Source organism: Ornithorhynchus anatinus, chromosome 3 (genome assembly GCF_004115215.2).
Source record: "Ornithorhynchus anatinus isolate Pmale09 chromosome 3, mOrnAna1.pri.v4, whole genome shotgun sequence".
Lineage (NCBI taxonomy): Eukaryota > Metazoa > Chordata > Mammalia > Monotremata > Ornithorhynchidae > Ornithorhynchus > Ornithorhynchus anatinus.
Window position 1 is genome coordinate 45,679,580 of NC_041730.1, and position 23,485 is coordinate 45,703,064.

The 23,485-nt window shown below is 48.9% G+C and overlaps 1 protein-coding gene across 1 annotated transcript in view; it reads right to left on the bottom strand.

The window, feature by feature from the left end:
• Nucleotides 1-4,019: 4,019 nt before the first annotated feature.
• PARVA (parvin alpha) overlaps nucleotides 4,020-23,485 on the bottom strand; it is a 104,955-nt gene continuing 85,489 nt past the window's right edge. Inside the window, exons 8-13 of the mRNA XM_029060690.2 lie at nucleotides 20,930-20,949; nucleotides 20,093-20,154; nucleotides 17,529-17,597; nucleotides 15,046-15,147; nucleotides 13,646-13,718; nucleotides 4,020-5,492 (exon numbers count right to left, since the gene is read on the bottom strand). Coding sequence (XP_028916523.1) covers nucleotides 5,416-5,492; nucleotides 13,646-13,718; nucleotides 15,046-15,147; nucleotides 17,529-17,597; nucleotides 20,093-20,154; nucleotides 20,930-20,949 — 403 coding nt within the window. The 3' untranslated portion in view covers nucleotides 4,020-5,415. The remainder of the gene's footprint in view (nucleotides 5,493-13,645; nucleotides 13,719-15,045; nucleotides 15,148-17,528; nucleotides 17,598-20,092; nucleotides 20,155-20,929; nucleotides 20,950-23,485) is intronic.

Sequence of the window (23,485 nt, forward strand, 5' to 3'; positions counted from 1 at the left end):
AGCGTTCACATCGAGGTGAGGTATCCCATACGGGCATGGAGCTCGATGCACGATGTCTGACTTTGAGAGACCCTGCCGTCTCCGTCTCATCTACCCATCATTCGCTTTTCCTTTTCTGCCCAGCCTCAGTCAGCAGGAGCAGCAAAGGCCCATGGAAGTGGAGGACGTGGGAAGGCCTCTGGAAGATTGTGCTTCCTTCCATTCCTGCCCCTTTGCACCCCCAGCCACTGGGCCTGGAAGCCATTTTGGGTTACCTGGAGTGGGCTACACCTCCTTTCCTCTTCTACCACTCCCTTCTGCACCCCCTTGACTTGCTCCCCTTATTCATCTCCCCTCCCAGCCCTGAAGCACTTATGTCTACATCTCTAATTTTATTTATTTATATTAATGCCTGTCTCCCACTCCAGACTGTAAGCTCACTGTGGGCAGGGAACTTGTCTACCAACTCTATTCTATTGTACACTCCCAAGCACTTAGTACAGTGCTCTGCACACAGTAAGTGCTCGATAAATACGATCGATTGACCCAATGCATCGGGCTGTTGCTTGGCTCTCTGGTTCCTCTTTGCCACAGGAGACGAGGACAGTGAACAGGTGGACGGTTAGCTGGCATTCGGAAGGGATTTTGGAACCGCTCCAGGAATCCCAGGGGTAGGCCTTTCCAGGTCCTTTGGGGAACACTGGACCCCGGGGGTGTGCGATGTAGCTGCCGGCCAGGAGGAGCACTGTCAATCGTATTTATTGAGCGCAGAACACCGTACTACGCACTTGGGAGAGTACAATATAGTAATATACAGACACATTCTCTGCCCACAATGAGCACTGGTCAACAGCCCCCCTGGAGGGAACCTGGGTGTGCCCGGCCTCAGCTGGATATAATAATGTCGGTATTTGTTAAGCGCTTACCATGTGCAGAGCACTGTTCTAAGCACTGGGGTAGATACAGGGTAATCAGGTTGTCCCACGTGAGGCTCACAATCTTCATCCCCATTTTACAGATGAGGTAACTGAAGCCCAGAGAAGTTAAGTGACTTGCCCACAGTCACACAGCTGACAAGTGGCAGAGCCGGGATTCAAACCCATGACCTCTGACTCCCAAGCCCGGGTTCCGATGGTACGCTTCCCTTCGGTTCCTAGTAAGCAGTGTGGTGGCCAACCCCACAGTCCATCGGGAAGGCGGAGGGCGCAGTCAGCTTGTCTGGCCCGTGACAGGAGCCCACTCCCTCCCTCAGAAGGTCAGAGCGGGCTTTTCCCCATACGACACTTAACCTCTCCTTTCCTCAGTTTCCTCAACTGTAAAATGGGGATTCAATAGCTGTTCTCCCTCCTACTTAGACGGTGAGCCCCACACGGGACAGAGACTGTGTCTGACCTAATTAACTTGTACCTACCCCAGCACGCAGAATAGTGTTTGACAGATAGTAAGCATTTAATGACATTTAAACAAACAAATAACAATTGAGCTGAGCTGCAGATCTGCCTGGCAAAAAATCAGAAAGCAAACTATTGGATAGACCAGGGTCAGCCTCTGTCTTCTACCAGGAAGGCCTACACGTAGAATTAGGGCCCCCTTCATATCAGACAATCACTCTCTCCACCTTATTGAAGGCACATCTCCTCCAAGAGTTCTTCCCTGACTAAGCCCTCTTTACCCCTACTCCCTCTCCCTGCTGTGTCACCCTTCCATTTGGATTTGCACCTTTCATTTACCCCACCCTCAAGCCCCACAGTACTTTCTTCATACCCATAATTTCTTTATTTATATTTATAAGCGTCTGTAAGCTCCTTGCAGGCAGGGACTATGTCTAGCAACTCTGTTTTCTGGTACTCTCCCAAGCGCTTAATTCAGTGATCTATACACAGTAAGCACTCAAAAAATACAACATTGATTGATTGATTGATGGGTGGGGGTTCTTTGTTCTACATCAGATAGGTACTTGGATGTAGGAAGTGCTTACAAGAATCTGAGTTATGGTTTAAAATGGGAAAAAGAGGTCATTTTTTTCCTTTGGCCCATAAACCATGAGATCTCTTGGCCTCAAGAGCTAACTCTGCTGCTGTTTGGATTTTAATGCATCAAAATAGAAAACTGGAATTCGATGTCATTTTTCTAAACACACAGGCATACACATCCCTCACTCCCTAATAGTGCCAAAGCCAAAATCCTGAGAATTTCCCAAACGGAAAATCAAGGGAATTCTCCACAAGCCTCAGTTTTTTCATATTGAGGATATGAGAACTGGGCAACCTGGCTTCTGTTGATTTGCATGTGTGATTCCTAGACTGAGCACCTCAAACCAAAAGAAGTAGTGTGTCCTAGTGAATACGGCAAGGGCCTCAGAGTCAGAGGACCAGGGTTCCAGTCCTGGCTCCACTTGTCTCCTGTGTGATCTTGGGCAAGCCACCTAACTTCTTGTCTGTCCGTCTCCCCCGATTAGACCGTAAGCCCGTCAAACGGCAGGGACTGTCTCTATCTGTTGCCGACTTGTTCATCCCAAGCGTTTAGTACAGTGCTCTGCACATAGTAAGCGCTCAATAAATACTATTGAATGAATGAATTGAATGAACTTCTCTGTGCCTCAATTCCCGCATCTATAAAATGGGGATTAAGAGTGTGAGCCCCATAATAATAATAATTATGGTATTTGTTAAGCGCTTATCATGTGCCAGGCAATGTACTAAGTGCTGGGGTGGATACAAGCAAATTGGGTTGGACACAGTCCCTGTCCCATGGGGCCTCACAGTCTCAGTCCCCATTGTGCAGATAAGGCACCCGAGGCCCAGAGAAGTGAAGCGACTTGCCCAAGGACACACAGCAGACAAGTGGGACATGGAATGAGTCCAACATGATTAGGCTTTAACTTCTCCAAGCTCCTAGTACTGTGCCTGGCACAGAGTAAGTGCTTAACAAATACCACAGGAAAAAAAAGAGGTAACTGAGGTCCAGAAGAAGTTAAATGATTTACCCAAGGTCACACAGCAGATGGAGCTGGGATTAGAACTCAGGTCCTCTAATTCCCAGACCATGTTCTTTCCACCAGGTCATACTGCTTCCCTTTAGATCAAGGCATTTCCTGTAGTTCCTGGGCAAGCCTATGGGCAAGTGACTCAACCCTAAACCCATGTAGGGGGAGTCGGAGAAGTATACACTGGACCACCCAATGCCCCAAGACAGAGAGGTGGGTTTTGTCCTGGCTAAAGCACACATCCCCCAAGAGGCCTTCCCCAACTAAGCCCTCCTTTCTCCTTCTCCCCCTCCCTCTGTGTCTCCATGATTTGCTCCTTTTAATCACCCCTTCCTCAGGTCCACAGGAGATATGCACGTAGCCGTAAATTTATTTATATTAATGTCTGCCTCCCCCTCTACACTGTAAGCTTGTCGCGGGCAGGGAATATGTCTACCAACTCTATTATATTGTTAAATTGGTCTCTCCCATGAGCTTAGTTCGGGGCTCTGCATCCAGCAAGGGCTCAATAAATATGATTGATCGATTGAAAAGCTCTGAAAGGGTTTTGATTCACCCTTCGTAGCTGGTGGAGAGGAAAACAGTCAGCTGGCCTGAATGAGCTCCCCAGATGAAGAAACCAAGTGGAAAATGTACATTTTAGTGACTGCACAATGAAAACATACTAGTTTGCTAACCACGACCAGTGGTGTATTCTTCAGATAAATTGACTCAAGGGACCACGACCTTTTTTTGGACCTTTCCAGGCTCACTAACTGAAGCTGGAAAATGTTCCTGTCTCACAATAAATTGTCCATAGACGCATGTAATGGATCTACATTTCGGTAGGTCTGCGTCTCTCCCAATAGACAGGCCATAAATTTATTTCTGAAACTCTCACGGAATGTTTTTGGAAAACGATAAGACCAATCTTACTTTGCGCCTTTCGGATTTAGATCGAAATAAATCCCTCAAAAACTACCGAGAGAGACAGACTTTCTGTAGCACATGAAAAGTAGGAGGCCCGGCAGGAGGGAAAACAACCACTGTTAGAAAAATAGACCAGGGAGGGCGATAAACCATTATCTGACTTTATGACATTTATAATATTTCTAAGGTAAAGGCTAAAGGCCAGTACAAACAACAGGCTATTTATTCCACCGCCTTAGTTCATTTTAAGCACTACGTCACCTACGAAAGCTTTCTAAGAAACACAACGCGACGATATCCTTGTCGTGGGCAGGGAACGTGCCTACCGACTCTCCCAAGCTCTTAGTACAGTGCTCTGCACACAGTAAGCTCTCAATAAATCCCAATGATGATGATGAGCCCTGTGAGCACTCTTCTCATGTTTGCCCCAGTGTGAAAGCAAGATGGAGTTTAACCTCTCTTCTTGGGTTCTCTTTCCTCCCTCATGACCCCGAGGGATGATTCAAAGCCCCATTTAAAATTGGGCCTTCTCACCGACCCCGACACATCACCGACAGCCTACTTTGGCCCAAATCACCCATTTTTTCTCCACTGAATTATCCAGATAAATACCTCCATTTGGCCCAAAGCGGCCAGTGGGCCCCTCCAAGCGAGAGGGGTAATTCTGGGGGACAGGAGGGTGAGGAGGGGGAGAAAACTGGGGAGAAGAAGGGAAAGGCTTTTTAGGTTTCCCTTTAAGGTTCAAGGCATCTCATTCATGGGATCTGAAATCCTCAAAGTTCTCCCAGGGTCTCCACACATGGGCTTGGCAGCAGAGCAGATACGATACGTTTTCTTAAGGATAATCAATTGGGTACTCTGCAGAAAGATGGAGGGCATGCCCAATGGTGCAATCAAGTCACAGACTGCCTAAGTCCCGAGTTCTCCCAGCCTCCCATCTCCCGCGGGCCGCCCGCTTGGTCCAAAGGACTCAGGACGCCGGGACCCCGATCTCTCGGGCTAGGTATGGATTCCCTCAAGGAGGGCCCGTTTGGATCCCCCCAGGAGAGGGGTAGGCGTTGAAACGTGGCCAAGCCAAAACTAGAACTAACTTGGCTTTGCTATGCTGGGTATCAGACAATCTCAGAATAAAGTTACAGGCGGTTTGGCAAGAGGAGTTGATCGGTTAATGAGAGGGGAATTAAGCTGCTGGGAAGGAAGGAGTAACGGGAGGGAGGGGGTCTGTCTTGGACTCTGAGGCCCCAGACCCCCAGGGTTCAGTTTATTTTTGAAGGTGAGCTTGCAAGGCCTTTTCCACTCTCCACCCCAGGAACATCCCTACTGGGTTGAGCACTTGTCTTAGTCCCGTGGGAGCCCCTGGTTTCTTTCCTCCAGAATTTTAGCGGCGCTCTCCCCCCGTCGGCATTTTCTCTTGCAAAGGGGAGCCAACTCAGAGAGGTGGTCTTGGGGTCGGGGGGAGGGGAGTGTGAGGGGACGGTGAGGGTCTCGCCTTCCCGCCAGGCCGATGGAGGAGGCGTCAGTCACGAGACCCGGCTTGGGAATCAGTCCACGTTTCGGTATTTGGTGAAGAGGTTGTAGAGTACGCGCAGGGTGGATTTCAAGTCACAGTTGACAATATCTGGAAAGAGAAAAGACGAGATGGAACCAGGAACTGCTAGTGTGATTAGACCCCCTCTCCCCACCGAGCCTATGGTTAATAACAATAATAACAGTAATAATGCTGGTACCTGTTAAGTGCTTACTATGTGGCAAGCACGCTCTTAAGTGCTGGGATAGATTTGATTCAATCACATTTACTGAGCATTTACTGCACGCAAAGCACTGTACTAAATACTTCGTTACAAGGTAATCAGTTCGGACGCAGTCCCTGACCCATTGAGGTAACTGAGGCCCAGAACAGTGAAGTGACTTGGCTAAGGTCACACAGCAGACATGGGGCAGAACCAGGTTTAGAATCCTGGTCCTTTTGACTCCCAGGCCTGTGCTCTTCTCACTCGAACTTAGACCCTGCTGAGGACAACGGAATTCCCTCTTGGACCTGGCTGGCGGTACTGCTTTTTCAGCTGGGAGTTAAAGGGTGCCCGGTCTTTTCCAGGAGGACTGGCGTGAAAACTGGAAGCGACGGGGTTTGGTGGAAAGAGCACGGGCCTGGGAGTCAGAAGCCCCGAGTTCTAATCCCATCTCTGCCACTATCCTGCTGTGTGACACAAGGCAAGTCACTTAATTTCTCTGTACCTCAGTTCCCTCATTGGAAGAAAGAGGAATCAAAACCTATTTTCCTTCCTTCTTAGACTATGAGCTAATTTTATTTGAATCTACCCCAGTGCTTAGTATGGTGTTTGGCATATAGTAAGCACTTGAGTACCATTCATTCATTCATTCATTCATCCATTCATTCAATTGTATTTATTGAGTGCTAACTGTGAGCAAAGCACTGTACTAAGCGCTCGGGAGAGTACACTATAACAATAAACAGACACATTCCCTGCCCACATTGAGTTTATGGTCTGGAGTTATTATTATTATGATAAGTGCTTAACAAATAATGCAATTATAGCTATGGTATTTGTTAAGCGCTTACTATGTGTCAAGCACTATTCTAAGCTCTGAGGTAGATCCAAGGTAATCAGGTCATCCCACGTGGGGCTCACAGCCTTCATCCCCATTTTATAGATGAGGGAATTGAGGCACAGAGAAGTTAAGTGGCTTGCCCAAGGTCACACAGTGACCTTGATTCTAATCACCAAGATTAGAACCTACGTCCTCTGACTCCTGAGCCTGTGCTCTTTCGACCAAGCTGCAATGCTTCTCTACAAGGTAATCAGGTTGGATACAGTCCCTGTCCCACATGGGACTCACAGCCTCGGTCTCCATTTTACAGATGAGGTAACTGAGGTCCAGAGAAGTTAAGTGACTTGCCCAAAGTCACACAGCAGATATGTGGCAGAGCCGGGATTAGAACCCATATCCTCTGACTCCCAGGCCCGTGCTCCTTCCAATAAGGGCTCGATAAATGCGATTGAATTACCATGATAAACACCAATATTAATACTAATGATTAATATCACTACTAATATTAATGATGTTAATATTTCATAACAAGCAGAGTTCTCAGTAGAAATAGCAAACCCTGGATTAGGGGAATGAACTATCCTGCATGACAAGAAACAGATCATCCCGAAAGCCTGAGCCCTAATAAATAGTGGGATTAACAGCTTGGCATTATGATTCTCATAACTGTTTTACTGCTTTTTCTCATATTCTGCAGCGGGTTTGCTCCCTGAGGCTCCATTCCAGGCGGAAACAGATGAGGATTTAGAAACTCCGCTGGTTCTCCTGGCTTGGGGAAGCAGTGGGTTTGTTGGCAGGCCGGACCACCGGAGGAGAAGCTGAAAGAGTGGCAGAGGCCAAGGGAGACCAAAGGAAGAGTTCTAATCCTGCCTCCGCCACTTGCCTGCTGTGTGACCTTGGGTAAGTCACTTCACTTTTCTGTGCCTCAGTTAGCTCATCTGCAAAATGGGGATTAAGACCGAGAGCCGCACGTGGGATGACCTGCTTACCTTGGATCTACCTCAGTGCTTCGAACAGTGCTTGGCACATAGTAAGCACCCAACAGATATCATTATTATTAAGAGGCTCATCCCACCTTCTCCTCCTCTTCCATTTCTCCACCTGCTCTTCTCCCTCTGCTTTTCTCCATCCTCATCCTCCTCCACTTCCTGCATCTCCTCTACTTTCTTCCCTTCCTCCACCTCCTAGTGGCAACAGTCATCATATTTATTGTTTACTGTGTAGAGAGCAGTTTCTCAGTCAATGGCATTTATTGAGCGCTTACTGTGGGCAGAGCACTGTACTAAGCTCTTGGGAAAGTACAGCGTAACAGACACATTCCCTGCCCACAGCAAGCTGGAGGAGAAGATACACATCAGTGTGCTAAGCGTTGTACAAGAATACTCAGGTGGGAATTAGATATTATCTCTGGCCTTCAGGGGGTCACAGTTTTTTATCCTCCACTTTCTCCTTCTCCATTTCCTTCTTCTCTTTCCTCTTCCTCCTTTGCTCCTCTTTCTCCTCTTCCTCCTATTTCTTCACCTCCTCTTGCTGCCCCTCTGGTGACCAGCAAGAGGGGAATTGGTGACCTGCCTTGAACCCAGAAGGAAATGGGGGTGATCAGAGTTAAGTCGGTATGACTTTGCCCTGCTTTGGCTGCTGGGTTCACCCCGTTTCCATTCTCTCCAGGGTCTAGTTGGGGCCCAGCTCCTCTCCTGGAGAAACCTCTTTAAATTTTTTTTTAAATGATATTACTATGTGCCAGGCACTGTGCTAAGCACTGGGGTAGATACAAACTCATCAGTTTGGACACCGTCCCTGTTCCCACATGAGGCTCACAGTCTCAATCCCCATTTTACGGTACAGTGCCTTAGAACACAGTAAGTGTTTAACAAACACCCACTCCCGCCACCAGACTGTAAGCCCTGTTTGGGCAGGGATTGTCTCTCTCTATTTCTGAATTGTACTTTCCAAGCCCTTAGTACAGTGCTCTGCAAACAATAAGCGCTCAATAAATACAATCGAATAAAGTGAATTACCATTATCATTATTATTTTGATATGAATGAGGCACAGAGAAATTGAGTGACTTACACTTAATTCACAGCAGATGGGTGGTGGAAGTGGGATTAGAACCCAGGTTCTCTGACTCCCAGGCCTGTGTTCTTTTCACTAGGCCAGGCTGCTTCCCATGTTTCTTTTTTTCCCTTATTTTTACTGGTATTTGTTCAGCACTTACTACGTGCCAGGCACCATTCTACGTGCTGGGTAGCTATGAGGTAATCAGGTTGGACACAGTCCATGACCCTCTTGGTGTTCATAGCCTTAATCACCATTTCACAGATAAGGTAACAGACAGAGAAGTTAAGTGACTTGCCCAAGGTCACACAGCAGACAAGTGGCAGAGCCAGAACTAGAACCCAGGTCCTTCTGACTCTATCCACTAGGCCTTGTTGTTTCTCATGTTCTTCGTGGGCAAGGAACATGTCTACCAACTCTGCTCTACTGTATTCTCCCAAGTGCTTAGTAAGCGCTCAATAATTACCAACGATTGATCGATCGGAGAAGCCATGCTGGAAGCAGAGGGAGGGGGTTTGGGAAAGAAAGTGGAGGGAGGGGGAGGAAAACCACTGCTCGCACCCTGATACCAAGCCAGTCCCCGCTTCCCTTGTCCCCAGATTTCTCACCACCCAGCCCTCTCTGACCCTCAGGGTCCCACTGGAGGCGGAATTGGGAGGCTCCAATGCTCCGAGCCAGTTTAAGGGGCTGCTCCGAGAGGACAAACTGTTCCTCTTGATTTCCTGTCTTGGGAGGAGGGAAGTGTCGAGGAGTATTAGGGCGGGGACAAACCCGTGTACCAACTCTGTTGTCTTGTGCTCTCCCAAGCACTTATTGTGGTGTTTCACACATAGTGAGTGCTCAAAAAATACCACCGATTGATTGACAAAAGGGGTCCTCAGACATCAGAAAAACGCTCAATTCTGGCAGCTTGTGACCCTCATTGTTCCCCCAGACCGATTCTCCAGAGGCAGCTTTAAAAATCTGCAGGCTACGTAGCAGCGGAGGAAACAAATAAATTATATTGGCTGTACTGCTGCCCACAATAGTCATGGAAAATCCAAAACTGTGGGAAGACCGCACTTCCTTCAATATACTGGGGCCTGTTCTTTTTTTTAATTTTCTTTTTAAATGGCATTTGTTAAGTGCTTACTTTGTGCCAGGCACTGTACTAAAGGTCTGGGGTAGATACAAGCTAATCTGGTTGGACACAGTCCCTGTCCCACATAGGACTCAACATTAATCCCCATTTTACGGATGAGGTCACTAAGGTGCAAAGAAGTGAAGTGACTTCTCCAAGGTCCCACAGCAGACAGGTGGCGGAGCTGGGATTAGAACCCAGGTCCTTCTGACTCCCGGGCCTGGGCTCTATCCTCTAGGCCTAGCTGCTTCTTACAGCAGCACTGCTGATCCACTGAGGGACAGAGTGACCGTGAAACTAGCCCAGGTCTTGAGCCAGGCAACCTGGTTTCTACCCCCACTTCTACCTGCTTTGAGATACTGGGCAAGTCACTTAGTTTCTCTGTGCCTCAGCTTTCTCATCTATAAAATAGGGCTAAGTTACTTAGGTGCAGTGTGGTTTAGTGGATAGAGCATGGGCCTGGAAGTCAGACGGACCTAGGTTCTAATCCCGACCCTGCCACTTGTCTGCTGAGTGACCTTAGGCCAGTCACTCTAATTCTCTGGGCCTCAGTTACCTCATCTGTAAAATGGGGATTAAAGCTGTGAGCCCCATATGGGACGTGGACTGTGTCTAACCTGATTAGCTTGTGTCTACCCCAGCACTTAGTATAGTGCCTGGCACATGTTAAGCGCCTAACAAATATCACAATTATTATTATTATTACAGTGCTTGGCACATAATAAGCACTTAGCCCCATGTGCAATCTGTCCTGATTATTTTGCAACAGGTACAGCGCTTGGCACATAGCACTTAGCAAATAAATAAAATAAAAATAAATTGTGGTATTTGTTAAGTGCTTACTATGTGCAAAGCACTGTTCTAAGCGCTGGGAGATACAAGGTGATCAGGATGACCCACATGGGCTCACAGTTTTAACCCCCATTTTACAGATGAGGTAACTGAGGCACAGAGAGGTTAAGTGACTTGCCCAAAGTCACTCAGCTGGCAAGTGGCAGAGCCGGGATTAGAACCCACGACCTCTGTCTCCCAAGCCCGGGCTCTTTCCCCTGAACCACACTGCTTCACAGTGATGGTCATTAGGACTCCTGCATTAGCCTTGCTGAGAATATGAAGGGATTTTGCACTGCAGACAGCAAAATACACTCCATCGGCTGAAGCAACAATACAATTAGCAATCGAAACAAAGAATAAAATCATCCTTTTCCAAATGTTCTTAAAGACAGTCAATTCCTTCACACCAGGTGTTGGGAGAGTGAGAAGCCTGTAGCCAGAGCAGGATGATAATTGGACTGCACAGAGATCTATGAATTCAGTTCTCATTTTCCAGTTCTTTATAAATGGGCAACATGGAGCCACTCATTCAATCAAGAAAAACAGCTTGGCCTAGTGGACAAAGCACAGGCCTGGGAGTCAGAAGGACCTGGGTTCTAATTCCGGCTCTGCCATTTCTCTGCTCTGTGACCTTGGGCAAGTAACTTCACTTCTCTGGGCCTCAGTTCCCTCATCTGTAAAATGGGGATGAAGACCGTGAGCCGCATGTGGGAGTTGCAGGGATTGTCTTTATTGCTGAAATGTACTTTCCAAGCACTTAGTACAGTGCTCTGCCCACAGTAAGCGCTCAATAAATATGATTGAATGAATGAATGAATGACCTTGTATCTATCCCAGCGCTTAGAACAGTGCCTGTCACATGGTAAGGGCTTAATAGATACCATTAAAAATGGTATTTATTAAGCACTTACTACTATTAATAATAATAATGTTGGTATTTGTTAAGCGCTTACTATGTGCAGAGCACTGTTCTAAGCGCTGGGGTAGATACAGGGTAATCAGGTTGTCCCACATGAGGCTCACAGTCTTCAACCCCATTTTACAGATGAGGGAACTGAGGCATAGAGAAAGTAAAGTGACTTGCCCACAGTCACAGAGCTGACAGGTGGCAGAGTCGGGATTCGAACCCATGACCTCTAGCTCCCAAGCCCGTGCTCTTTCCACTGAGCCACGCTGTTTCTCTACATGCAGAGCTCTGTAGTAAGTGCTTGGGTAGGTACAATACAACATAGTTCCCTGCCCACAGTGAGTTTACAATCTAGAGAGGTGGAGAGCTGCACGCAATAAGCGCTCAATAAATACGATCGGTCCATCAATCGATACCTAGCCGCAGGCAAAGGGGAGAAATGGACTCTGACCTCTGGACCTTTCTGTTTGGATTCTGCCTCTGCATCAAATGATAGCAAACCTGTGTTCGGCTCAAAGGTTCCTAGACCCCACGTGCCACGGGAAGAGAGGCGATGGAAATCCTGCCCATGGCAGGAACCCGGGGACCCTTGGCTCTGGAGCTTTGGCTCTTCTCTTTAGGGGTTCCGGCCCCCTCACCCTGGCTCTGCCCAGGAATACGGATGCTGGGGGGCACCAGCCCACTTCCGGGCCACCCATCCTGCCTCCCTCCCACCGGGAAAGAAAACAACACCTGGAGCCTGAGTCTCCATTCATTCATTCATTCATTCATTCATTCAATCAAATTTGTGGAGCGCTTTGTGTGTGCAGAGCACTGTACTAAGCGCTTGGAAAGTACAGCATGGCATAGTGGCATGGCCTGGGAGTCAGAAGGTCACGGGTCCTAATCCCGGCTGCACCACTTGTCTGCTGTGTGACCCTGGGCAAGTCATTTTACTTCTCTGGGCCTCAGCTCCCTCATCCCCATTTTACAGATAAGGTAACTGAAGCACAGAGAAGTAAAGTGACTTTCCCAAAGTCACCCAGCTGACAGAGGCAGAGCCGGGATTAGAATCACGACTTCTGACTCCCAAGCCTATGCTCTTTCCACTTTAGCCACGCTGCTTCTCATCACTTATATATTCTTTCCCACTGCTCAGTACAGCGCTCTGCGTATTGTAGGACCTGGGAGTCAGAGGACCTGGGTTCTAATCCCGGCTCCGCCATTTATCTTCTGTGTGACCTGGTGCAATTCACTTCACTTCTCTATCTCAGTTCCCTCATCTGCAAAATGGGGTTTAATACATGTGCTCCCTCTACTTAGAATGTGAGCTCCATATGGGATCTGATTATCTTGTACCTACCCCAGTGCTTAGTAATTTGTTTGGCAAATAGAGGACGCTTAAGAAAGACCACAGTTATTATTATTATTATTATTATTATTAATATCGTTCCTACTACTTCCAGCCCAGCTCTGCTCCTGGTTGTGGCTGAACTGATGTGGTGGGTAGAAGCAGCGTGGCTCAGTGGAAAGAGCACGGGCTTTGGAGTCAGGGCTCATGAGTTCGAATCCCAGCTCTGCCACTTGTCAGCTGTGTGACTGTGGGCAAGTCACTTAACTTCTCTGGGCCTCAGTTACCTCATCTGCAAAATGGGGATGAAGACTGTGAGCCCCACGTGGGACAACCTGATTCCCCTGTGTCTACCCCAGCGCTTAGAACAGTGCTCGGCACATAGTAAGCGCTTAACAAATACCAACATTATTATTATTATTATTAATTTGATTTCTGACCCATGTCTGCGTGATGGAGCTTGGCCCCCAGGGTAGCGAGATCCCCCTCAGCCCCCGGCCTCCGCCATCCCAGTCTGACCCCAAATACCATCCCCAGCTTCCAGCCCCAGACTATCCTTTCACCATCCCGGCCTGACCAGTCGCTGCCAGCCTGATCTCCCCTCCACTCCCCTTCCAGCCCCAATTATCTCCCCCCGGCCATTGAGGCCTGACCATTCCCTGCCGGACCGACCCCCTCTCCTCCTCCCCACGGCCTGACCCTCTCCCCCTCTGCCCCCCAACAACTCCAGCCCCAGACTATCCCTCGGCCATTCCAGCCTGACCATTCCTTGACGCCCTGACCTCACCTCCCCCCAAGCCCTGGCCAGCTCTGGAGCGAGGCTGCGTTTGAGCTGAGGCAGTTGGCGTTGGCTCAGAACAGACTTCCAGATCCAGCCCAATCGCCCCAGGACATCGGGAAAACGGCCACACCCCGGCTTCCCCCCTTCTCCGGCCGAGCCACCGACAGTTACCTTCGGGCCGCGGCTTCGGCTTTTCCAGCCCGCCATCCTGCATTAGCTCAAACGAAAACGACACATTGAGGACCTGGAAGTGGAATTTCAGGAGATCTTTTGGTTACTTCCTCCCTCTCAGCCCACCTGCCCGCCTTCTGGGTCGGAGGAGTCCGCGCTGGTGGACGGAACCATCGAGCCACGGGCCGGACGGGGCTACTCCTGCTCAGATGGACTGGCCGGCTACCCTCGGGGCTGCAGCCTTCTGCATCGCTAGGCCTGTCTGGGGGACGGTTGGAGTCCTCCTTCTGGCCAATCCTGAGCAGGCTTAACCTCTGGGACCACCATGAAAGCAGCCGGCCGTAAACCAGAGAGAAGGTCTGGAACCCTCCCCTTCATTCATTCATGCAATTGTATTTATTGAGTGCTTACTGTGTGCACAGCACTGCGCTAAGCACTTTGGGAGAATATAACAATAAACAGACACATTCCCTGGCCACAATGAGACCACCTTTCCTCCTGCCTCAACTCTCCCCTAGGCTGGACCTCCTGACCTGACCCCCTACCAGTCCTGACCAAGACTACAGCAGCATAAGCTAGTGGGAAGAGCCCAGCCCTGGGAGTCAGAAGATCTGGGTTCTAATCCCGGCTCCACCAAGTGTGCTGTGTGACCTCAGGCAAATCACTTCACTTCTCTGGGCCTCAGATCCCTCATCTGTAAAATGGGGGATAAGACCGTGATTGTGTCCAACCTGACTAGCTTGGATCTACCCCAGCGCTCAGTGCAGCATCTGGTCCATTACAAGTGCTTATCTCTAGACTTTAAGCTCATTGTGGGCAGGGAACATGTCTGTTAATTGTTGTACTGGACTCTCCCAAGCGCACAGTATAATGCTCCGCACACAGAAAGCAGTCAAGAAATACGATTGAATGAATAAATATTTAAAGAAAAAAAAAAAAAAGGAGACAGTCTTCCAGAGCTGGTGTGAGGGCTGGAGGTGGGGGGTCCGAGCGGTGGGGGAGGGTCTATCAGTTGAAGACACTCAGCTCCAGCTGTTGGACTTCTTTACTTTCAGGAAGGGGAAAATCTGGGTCAAGAAGCTGTACGGTGGTAAGGCTCAGCCAGATTGGGCTCAGTCCACCCCAGCTGAAGGGACGTGCACTGATTAACCCAGCCCATACTTCTCTGCTCCACCAGTGGTGGGAGGGAGGCGAGACAGACGCTAGCACTCTCATCATCCTCTTGGGGAGGCCCATTTGGGGCTGCTCGCCCCCAAGGCTTCCTGAGTTGGGGGGTCTGGGAACAGGGAAGAGAGGGGTAATCACAGTGTCGTTTCACTGGCTCCCTTCTCGGCAACCTGGGCGTGGGGGAGCCAGTGGGTCCACCCCGGGGTGGGGTCAGAGGTCAAGGGTGAAGTTACCTTTTGTTCAAAACTGTCCGGGGTCAAGAAGAAGCTGTGCAGGGGCACGAAGTATCCCTCCAGCAGCCCCATGATCAGCACCAGGTACACGCCGTCGGCAAACTGGAAGGAAGGCAGGCAAGTGAGCGGGCGGACAAGAGTGAGAGTCCCTTCCTCTGGTCGGACTAAGGTTGCTTCTACATTTGGGGGACCCTCGGGCAGGGGCTGATCTCCTGCCAATGCCCTCTGGGGTGGGTGACCAGAAGCCCCCCACACCAGTCAGGAACCCGCCCATCTGCCGCTCTCCTCAGACCAGCATAACCCCGCCACCGGAAGTGTGTGGGGAGTGGATGAAGCATTGGTGGGGACTGCCATAGATTGGCTCTGGGGGCCAGCGGATTGCCATCCCTAAGGGGTGGGCAAGGGTGGGTGTGGGCAAACGCAAGAAGCCAACACGCCGTGTTGCCACCTTCTGCTTTAAGCCTGCTCCGTTAAGGGGACTGGAGGAACATTAGCCACCTTGAGCGCCCCATGAGCCTCCGCTCTCCTTGTGCAGCTCAGACCTGTGGCTTCCAGAAGAGGCTGCTCTCTCATTTTGGGAAACCCTCCCTGCCCCCAACTTCCGGCATCTCCCCGAGGATGTGCTGGCCAGGAAACAACTCAACTTGTCTGGGTTAACACTGGACTCCCACTTAACAATGGTGAGCATGGATGCAGCACCTGGCCACCACCAGGACAAGACACGTGGAAAGATCTGGTCAGGGGTCAGAGGGTCAGGAGGGTGGAAGGGCGGCTGAGGGTCTCAGGATGGGGCTCAGAGGGGAAGGCCCTGAGGTCATCAGAATGGAGAGAGCTGCTAGGAGGGCTGGATGCCCACTGAAAGCCGCCCCTCTCCCAATCTCTGTCAGTGCCTCTCTCGGTCTCCACTTGCCTGCCTCTCTCCTTGTCTCTGTCAGGTTCTCTGCTGGTCTCTGCCCGCCCCTTCCCTGTCTCCGTCAGTCCCTGTCCCAGCCTCTGCTTTCTCCTTTCTCCTTAATGAACCGCAGGCTGGGGCTGGGGCGAGTGGTGGAGGAGGAGAGGCTCCTTAATTCTTTTACTGTTTTGTTCCCTCTCAGCCAGAGTGAAGCTGAGTCGTATAAGATCTGCAACTTCTGTTGGTGAGGTATAGAGTTCCTTTTCATGTCAGTTTAGAGCCGGGAGCTTGGGACTTTTGTCCTGGGGCTGAGACCGGACACGAGTCCCGACCCAGATTAAGCTGTGCTTAAGTACTCAGGGAATACCGTTCATGGTGATAAATTGGGATCCCTTCCCAAAATGCCACTCTCCCATCCCAGAAGCCTCTCCTCGCTCCCTCAGGCAGGAAGACTAATGGAAGTGGTTCACTAGCCACTTAACGCGCCTGAGGAGAGATCATTCATTTTAGAAATTCAGCATCTGGCAAAGATTTCCCCAACCCTTGCTGGGTTCCTTAAGCATGGCGTCGGATCCCGGTGATGTTTCCTGGGAAGCCCGGACACTTCATTTCCCGGGAAAATTAATGGACTGCACTCCTGGGTTTGAAAGAGAAGGCTTACTTCAAAACTCTCATTTACCTCCTACGCGGTTCCCCTTCTCAACAGCGGAATTAATGACCAAGTTGAAGTGCTTTTAGTTGGATTCATAATGTCCTCCAGACGGCTGTCTGGGCAGAAAAAGAACCAGAAGCAGTGTGGTCTAGTGGATTCTCCCCTGTTTAGACTGTGAGCCCATCACTAGGCAGGGATTGTTTCTATCTGTTGCCGAATTGTCCATTCCAAGCGTTTAGTACAGTGCTCTGCACATAGTAAGCGCTCAATAAATACGATTGAATGAATGAATGGAGTGCAGGCCTGGGAGTCAGAAGGACCTGGGTTCTAATCCAGGCTCTGCCACTTGTCTGCTTTGTGAGCTTGGGCAAGTCATTTCACTTCTGTGGGCCTCATTTACCTCATCTGTAAAATGGGGATTAAGACGGAGACCCCACGGGGGACAGGGACTGTGTCCAACTTGATTAGCTTTTATCTACTCCAGGGCTTAGAACAGTGCTTGACACACAGTAAGTGCTTAATATCATTATTATTATTATTATTCTCAGTACCTTAGTTACCTCATCTGTAAAATAGAGATCAAGACTGTTAGCACCATGTGGGACATGGATGATGTCCAACCAGATTAGCTCGTCTCTACCCCAGCATTTAGTACAGTCCCTGGCACTGAGTAAGTGTTTAACAGATACCATTAAGAACAAACAAACAACTAAAAAAAACTGGTTATCTTATATCTGCCCCAGTGCTTAGACCGGTTCTGGGCACATTATGTTTACCAAATGTCACCATTATTATTATTATGTTGGATCTACCCCAGAGGTTAGCACAAAGTAGGTGCTTAACAAACACCATCGTAATGATTATTCGAGCTGCAAATAAGGTAAAGCTTAGCTCTTGCCTTCCTCATCCCTGCAGTGCTCTGAGCGGCTGGTGACCTACCTGAGTCTCTAGCTCGGTAACTTCCAGATTCAGTTTGTTCAGGTGCTTGTTCACGAAAGTGATGAGTGTCTGAAAGAGAAGATTCAACAACAATGCTTTCAGACCCCTTTTTATAGAAGGGCACGACAAAAGAAGGTTTTAAGTGCTAAGCACAGTGCTCTGCATGCAGTAAGTGCTCAATAGTAATCGTTCCTCTAGATTGTAAACTCCTTGTGGGGAGGGAATGTGTCTATTATATACAGTTATATTGTACTCTCCCAAGTGCTTAGTACCATGGTCTGCCCACATTTAGTGCTCAATCAATACATGGACAAATACCTCTGATTGATAAAAACCATTGATTTTGACTCTGTGATGGAGAAGACACCACCACCTAGCTTTTTCAGAGCCAAGGAATGCTTTTTCAGGACTATCTCTTTTCCTGAAAGCGAGTTGAGAAACTCACTTTGGAAGTGAGAAGCAGTGTGGTCTAATGGACAGAGCACAGGCCTGGGAGTCAGAAGGACCTGCGTTCTAATCCCAGCTCTGTCGCTTGTCTGCTGGGAGACCTTGGGCAAGTCATTTCACTTCTCTGGGCTTCCGTTCCCTCATCTGTAAAATGGGGATGAAGACTGTGAGCCCCGCGTGGGACATGGATTGTGTCCAAACTGATTAGCTTGTATCTACCCCAGAGATTAGTACAGTGCCTGACACATAATAATAATGATAGTAATAATGATGATGATATTTGTTAAGTGCTTACTATGTGCCAAACACTGTTCTAAGCACTGGTGAAGATCAGGTTGTCCTAGGTGGGGCTCACAGTCTTAATCCCAATTTTTACAGATGAAATAACTGAGGCACAGAAAAGTGAAGTGACTTGTCCAAAGTAAACAGCTGACAAGTGGCGGAGCCTGGATTAGAACACACGACCTCTGAGACCCAAGCCTATGCTCTTTCCACTAAGCCATTCACTTAACAAAGACCATAAAGAAAAGAGTTTGTCAATTGTCTGGATCGTTTGACTGGTGGAGACACCTACTCCAGATCATATCAATCAATCAATCAGCTGTATTTATTGAGTGCTTACTCTGTGCAGAACACTGGACTAAGTGCTTGGGAGAGTACAAAAGAACTTGTAGACATGTTCCCTTCCCACAATGAGTTTACAGTCTAGAGGGGGAGACAGACACTCTGGACGTGTCACCCCGCTCCTCAAAAAACTCCAGTGGTTGCCCATCTACCTCCGCATCACACAAAAACTCCTCTCCATTGGCTTTAAAGCTCTCCGTCACCTTGCCCCCTCCTACCTTACCTCATGTTTCTCCTTCTACAACCCGGCTCGTATACGTTACTCCTCTATCGCTAACCTTCTCAGTGGGCCTCCATCTCGCCTGTCTCGCTGACGACCCCAATTACACTGTAAGCCCATCAATGGGCAGGGATTGTCTCTATCTGTTGCCGAATTGTACATTCCAAGCCCTTAGTACAGTGCTCTGCACATAGTAAGTGCTCTATAAATACTATTGAATGAATGCATGAATGACCCCTAGCCCAAGTCCTGCCTCTGGCCTGGAATGCCATCCCTCCTCAAATCCTACAATGACTCTCCCCCAGTTTCAAAGTCTTACTGAAGGCCCATCTCCTCCAAGAGGCTTTCCCAGACTAAGCCCTTCTTTTCCTCATCTCCCACTCCCTTCTCTTTCATCCTGCCTTGCTTCCTTTGCTCTTCCCCGCTCCCAGTGCTTTGGAACTGTACTTTTATTTCTTTGTATTGATGTCTGTCTCCCTTCCTCTAGGCCGTGAGCTTGTTTTGGTGAGGGAATGTCACTGTTAATTGTTGCGTTGTACTTTCCCAAGCACTTAGTAGAGTGCTTCGCATGCTAAGCACTCAATACATACGATTGACTGACTAAATAAATGAATTACAGATATGTACATATGTGCTGTGAGATGAATTATCTGGTTTGATTACCAGCTAAGCAGTGGGTTTGGTTTAGTAAACTCCCCATAATCAATCAATCAGTAGTATTTACTGAGTGGTTACTCTGTATGGAGCACTCTACTAAGCTGTTGGGAGAGAACAGGAGCGTTAGCAGACACAGTGCCTGCCGTTAGAATCCCACTGGGTGCTTACTCCAGGAAGCTATGCCCTCACCCTCCCAGCCCGATCTGCCATTCCCGAGCAGAATCAGACCGTAAGCTTGTTGCAGGCAGGGAATAGGACTAGGATGTCATCCTCTCCCAGGTGCTTAGTGCAACGCTCAGTCCACAGTAAGCACTCAATGATTATGATCGATGGACTGAATCATGCCACTGCCAGTTCTCTACCTCTAAAGTGAAAATCAGATTAGACCTGCAGTGCCTTGGCTCTTCTACCTCTTTTCAAATTACCATGCAGTACTCTCATTTTACCAATCAGGTAAGAACAGCATTTAGAAGTTTTCACAGGATGGGCTTTTCATAGCATTTTGATTCCATTTCAAATAGCATTTCAAACTCTGTGGCTCCTTCAGGCTAACTCAATGAATGTGCCCCATTTAACCTGTTTTCCGCACGTATTTCGGAAAAAAATAACGACCCACCTTCTTCACCACGTTAAGCTTATCTGGAGCATGGTCAAATAGGGTGTCAAAAGCATCCCGTTCTGAAAAACACAGGAATATAATTTTGGTGACCGGCAACAGACCCTCCTACCGCTTGGCCCCAGGGAAGATGACTTAACCAGATCCAGTGCGTTGTGGGTATATCCATGGGGGAACGTATTTTCTCCTCAGACCTGATCCGGTCAACGCAAAAGTATCGGAGGAAATTTCACAGCCACGTGGAAAGGGACACCCCCAGCACTGATTCCTCAAGCTATGTCCTCGACTGAGTCTGTTTGGTCTCAGTCTTCACCTTCCCCAGCTGTGGAAGGGGTACAAGCCAAGGGGGATGGATGAGGGGGCCTAACCATCTGTTAGGCAGTGAGTCAAAGACTCTCCATTCCCAGGACTTCGACCCAAACAAGGGGAAGGCCTCTGGCTTGTCTCTAGCTTTGAAGGGCACGAAGTGGAGTCTGGGGAAGATATGATCCAGTCTTCTCTTCTGAGCTACCTCTGGCCCCTACCCCTCCATAGGTCTTTCAAGCCCAGTGCCTATCACTGTCTACTCTTGTGGGATGCCTAGACCAGCCGACTGAAATCGAACGTAGTTTCCAGACGGCCATTTTTAGTGACCTAAGGGACAAAATGTGTGAAATGTGGGGCGAAGCTGGATTCATGTGCCCTGTTGTCCAGAAAGACTAGAAAAGAAGCCAAAATTGGCTGGAAAAAATGATTTGCTCCCAGGCTGCCAGTTATCAGCCAGCCCCAGAGAGGTCTAGAGCACAAATGGGTTTTAGCGGGGGCTAAAGGAAACGATGAAAATCAATTGAAACTTACCATGCCTTCCTGATAAAGCCCTAAAATAAAAGGGAAAAAAAAAGATAAAGATGTGAGTCTCAGTCTCTTTTGCTGTCTTCTAGAGTGAGTTTTACAAAACTCATACTCCATTTATTTATTCATTTAATTATGAATTTATCCATCTTCCCAGATCAATCCATCAGCCCATCACCTGTATTTATCGGGGGCCTACTATGTCCAACATTGTAATAGGTGCTTGGGAAAGCCCAAGAGAAACAAGGAACATATTCCTTGTCCTCAAGGAATACTGCTTTTCCTCCTGTCCCCACTGGAAGTTAACAATTTACATAATAATGATTGCAGTGTTTAGCATTTACTATGTGCCAAGCTCTGAACTAAGCGCTGGGGTTGATAAAAGATAATCAGATTGGACACAGTCTCCCTTTCAGGTAGACTTCACAGTCTAGCAGAGAGGAAGAAAAGGTATTTTATCCCCATTTTCCAAATAAGGTCACTGAGGTTCAAAAAAGTTGAGTAACTTGCCCAAGGTACCACAGCAGACAAGTGGCAGAGCTGCTTTTCAGTTCTGCCCACAGTAGACTCATGGACCCAGGAGACCCTCGGTATAATGATCAGTACAGAGTAGGGGCTCAGTGAATACACTTGATGGTTTGTCTGACCCCTTCTTGTTGTGCTGGGAAGCCTTGGACCTCCTGGGATCGGGGTTGAGCTTTCTTTCTTTTTTCTCTCTCATATTCATTCATTTTCATTCATATTCTTACTTTTTTCCCCTCCCTCCCCCCCCCCCCAGCCCCCAAGCCCCATGAAATGGGGCTCACAGGAAACTAATTGTGCCAGAACGAGGCCTGTTGTCTTGGAGAAAAGTACCTGGGTTCTAATCCCAACTCTGTCACATGTCTGCTGCATGACCTGGGGCAAGTGACTTAACTTCTCTGGGCCTCAGTTACATCATCTGTAAAATGGGGGTTATGAGTGTGAGCCCCACTTGGGACCGGGACTATGTCCAACCTCACTACCTTGTATCTATCTCAGCACTTAGAACAGTACTTGACACAGAGTAAATGCTTTAACAACTACCATTATTATTATTACTCTTGTTGTTATTAATAATAATGATAAAATCAAGCATGTGGAGATGGCTGGAATGGGCTTGGATAGGGCCCCGAGGCATCTCAGAAGCCAGGCCCAGGGCCCCCAGATGGACAGCAGCTGGCAAACACGGACTCCTCTCCCTCTGCTGGGCCTCCCCCGCCACCCAACTCCTCCCTTGCCAGAAATCATCCGCTTCTGGGGGGCACTGAGGCAGCCACGTGGGGGTGACCCCACCGCCCGCTCCTCCAGGAAGGATGGCAGGGTCTGGTGGGCCATTACGAGATAATGTCCCAGCTAGAAAGCCCACTGTTGTGTTTTTTTCTCTTTCTTATGATATTTGTTAGGTGTTTACTATGTGCCAGGCAGCGTACTAAGGGTTAGGTAGATACCAGCCAATCAGGTTGGGCGCAGTCCCAATCTCACAGGGGTCTCACAGCTTTAATCCCCATTTTACAGGTGAGATAACTGAGGCAAGTGATCCGCCCGAGGTCACACAGCAGACAAATGGTAGAGCCGGGATTCTGACTCCCAGGCACGGGCTCTATCCACTAGGCCACGCTGCTCCTCTGGTCCACGGCTTTGGTACCAGTCTACCCTGCCCAGAACTGCCTGGCCTTTCTGTTCTCTGGCTTATTCTTGAAGTAGAATCTTGAATCTTGAAGATTCTGGAGTAGGAGGAACTCCAGGGTGGCTACCACAACAGGCCTTTGGCAACTACTGAGAAGCAGCGTGGCTCAGTGGAAAGAACACGGGCTTTGGAGTCAGAGGTCATGGGTTCGAATCCTGGCTCGGCCACTTGTCAGCTGTGTGACTGTGGGCAAGTCACTTAACTTCTCGGTGCCTCAGTGACCTCATCTGTAAAATGGGGATTAAGACTGTGAGCCCCACGTGGGACAACCTGATTCCCCTCTGTCTACCCCAGCGCTTAGAACAGGGCTCGGTCCATAGTAAGCGCTTAACAAATACCAACATTATTATTATTATTACTTTGGGCTCCCAAGGGAGGGACTGACTGTGGAGTGTCTTTCCCAGCTCCTGGCAGACCCTATTATTATTATGATTACGATGGTATTTACTAAACTCTTACTATGAGTCAAGCACTGTTCTAACTACTGGGGTAGATATAAGCTAATCAGGTGGGACGCAGTTGCTATCCCACAGGGGGCTCGCAGTCTTAACCCCCATTTTACAGGTGAGATAACTGAGGCACAGATAAATTAAGTGACCCGCCAGAGGTCACACAGCAGACAAGTGGTGGAGCCGGGATTAGATCCCAGGTCCTTCTCACTCCCAAACCTGTGCTCTATGCACTAGGTCACGGCGCTTCTCTAGATGCCCGCTGTCCACTGGCCTCATGGCGCAGGGTAGGCACCCAATTACCCATCCCCGTTACAGTCCGGAAAGGACTCGGGGTAAAGTTGGCCTTTCTGCGGCGGATCCCTTCCTTTTCCCCACCAACCCCGAACCTGAAGGGCTGAGAGG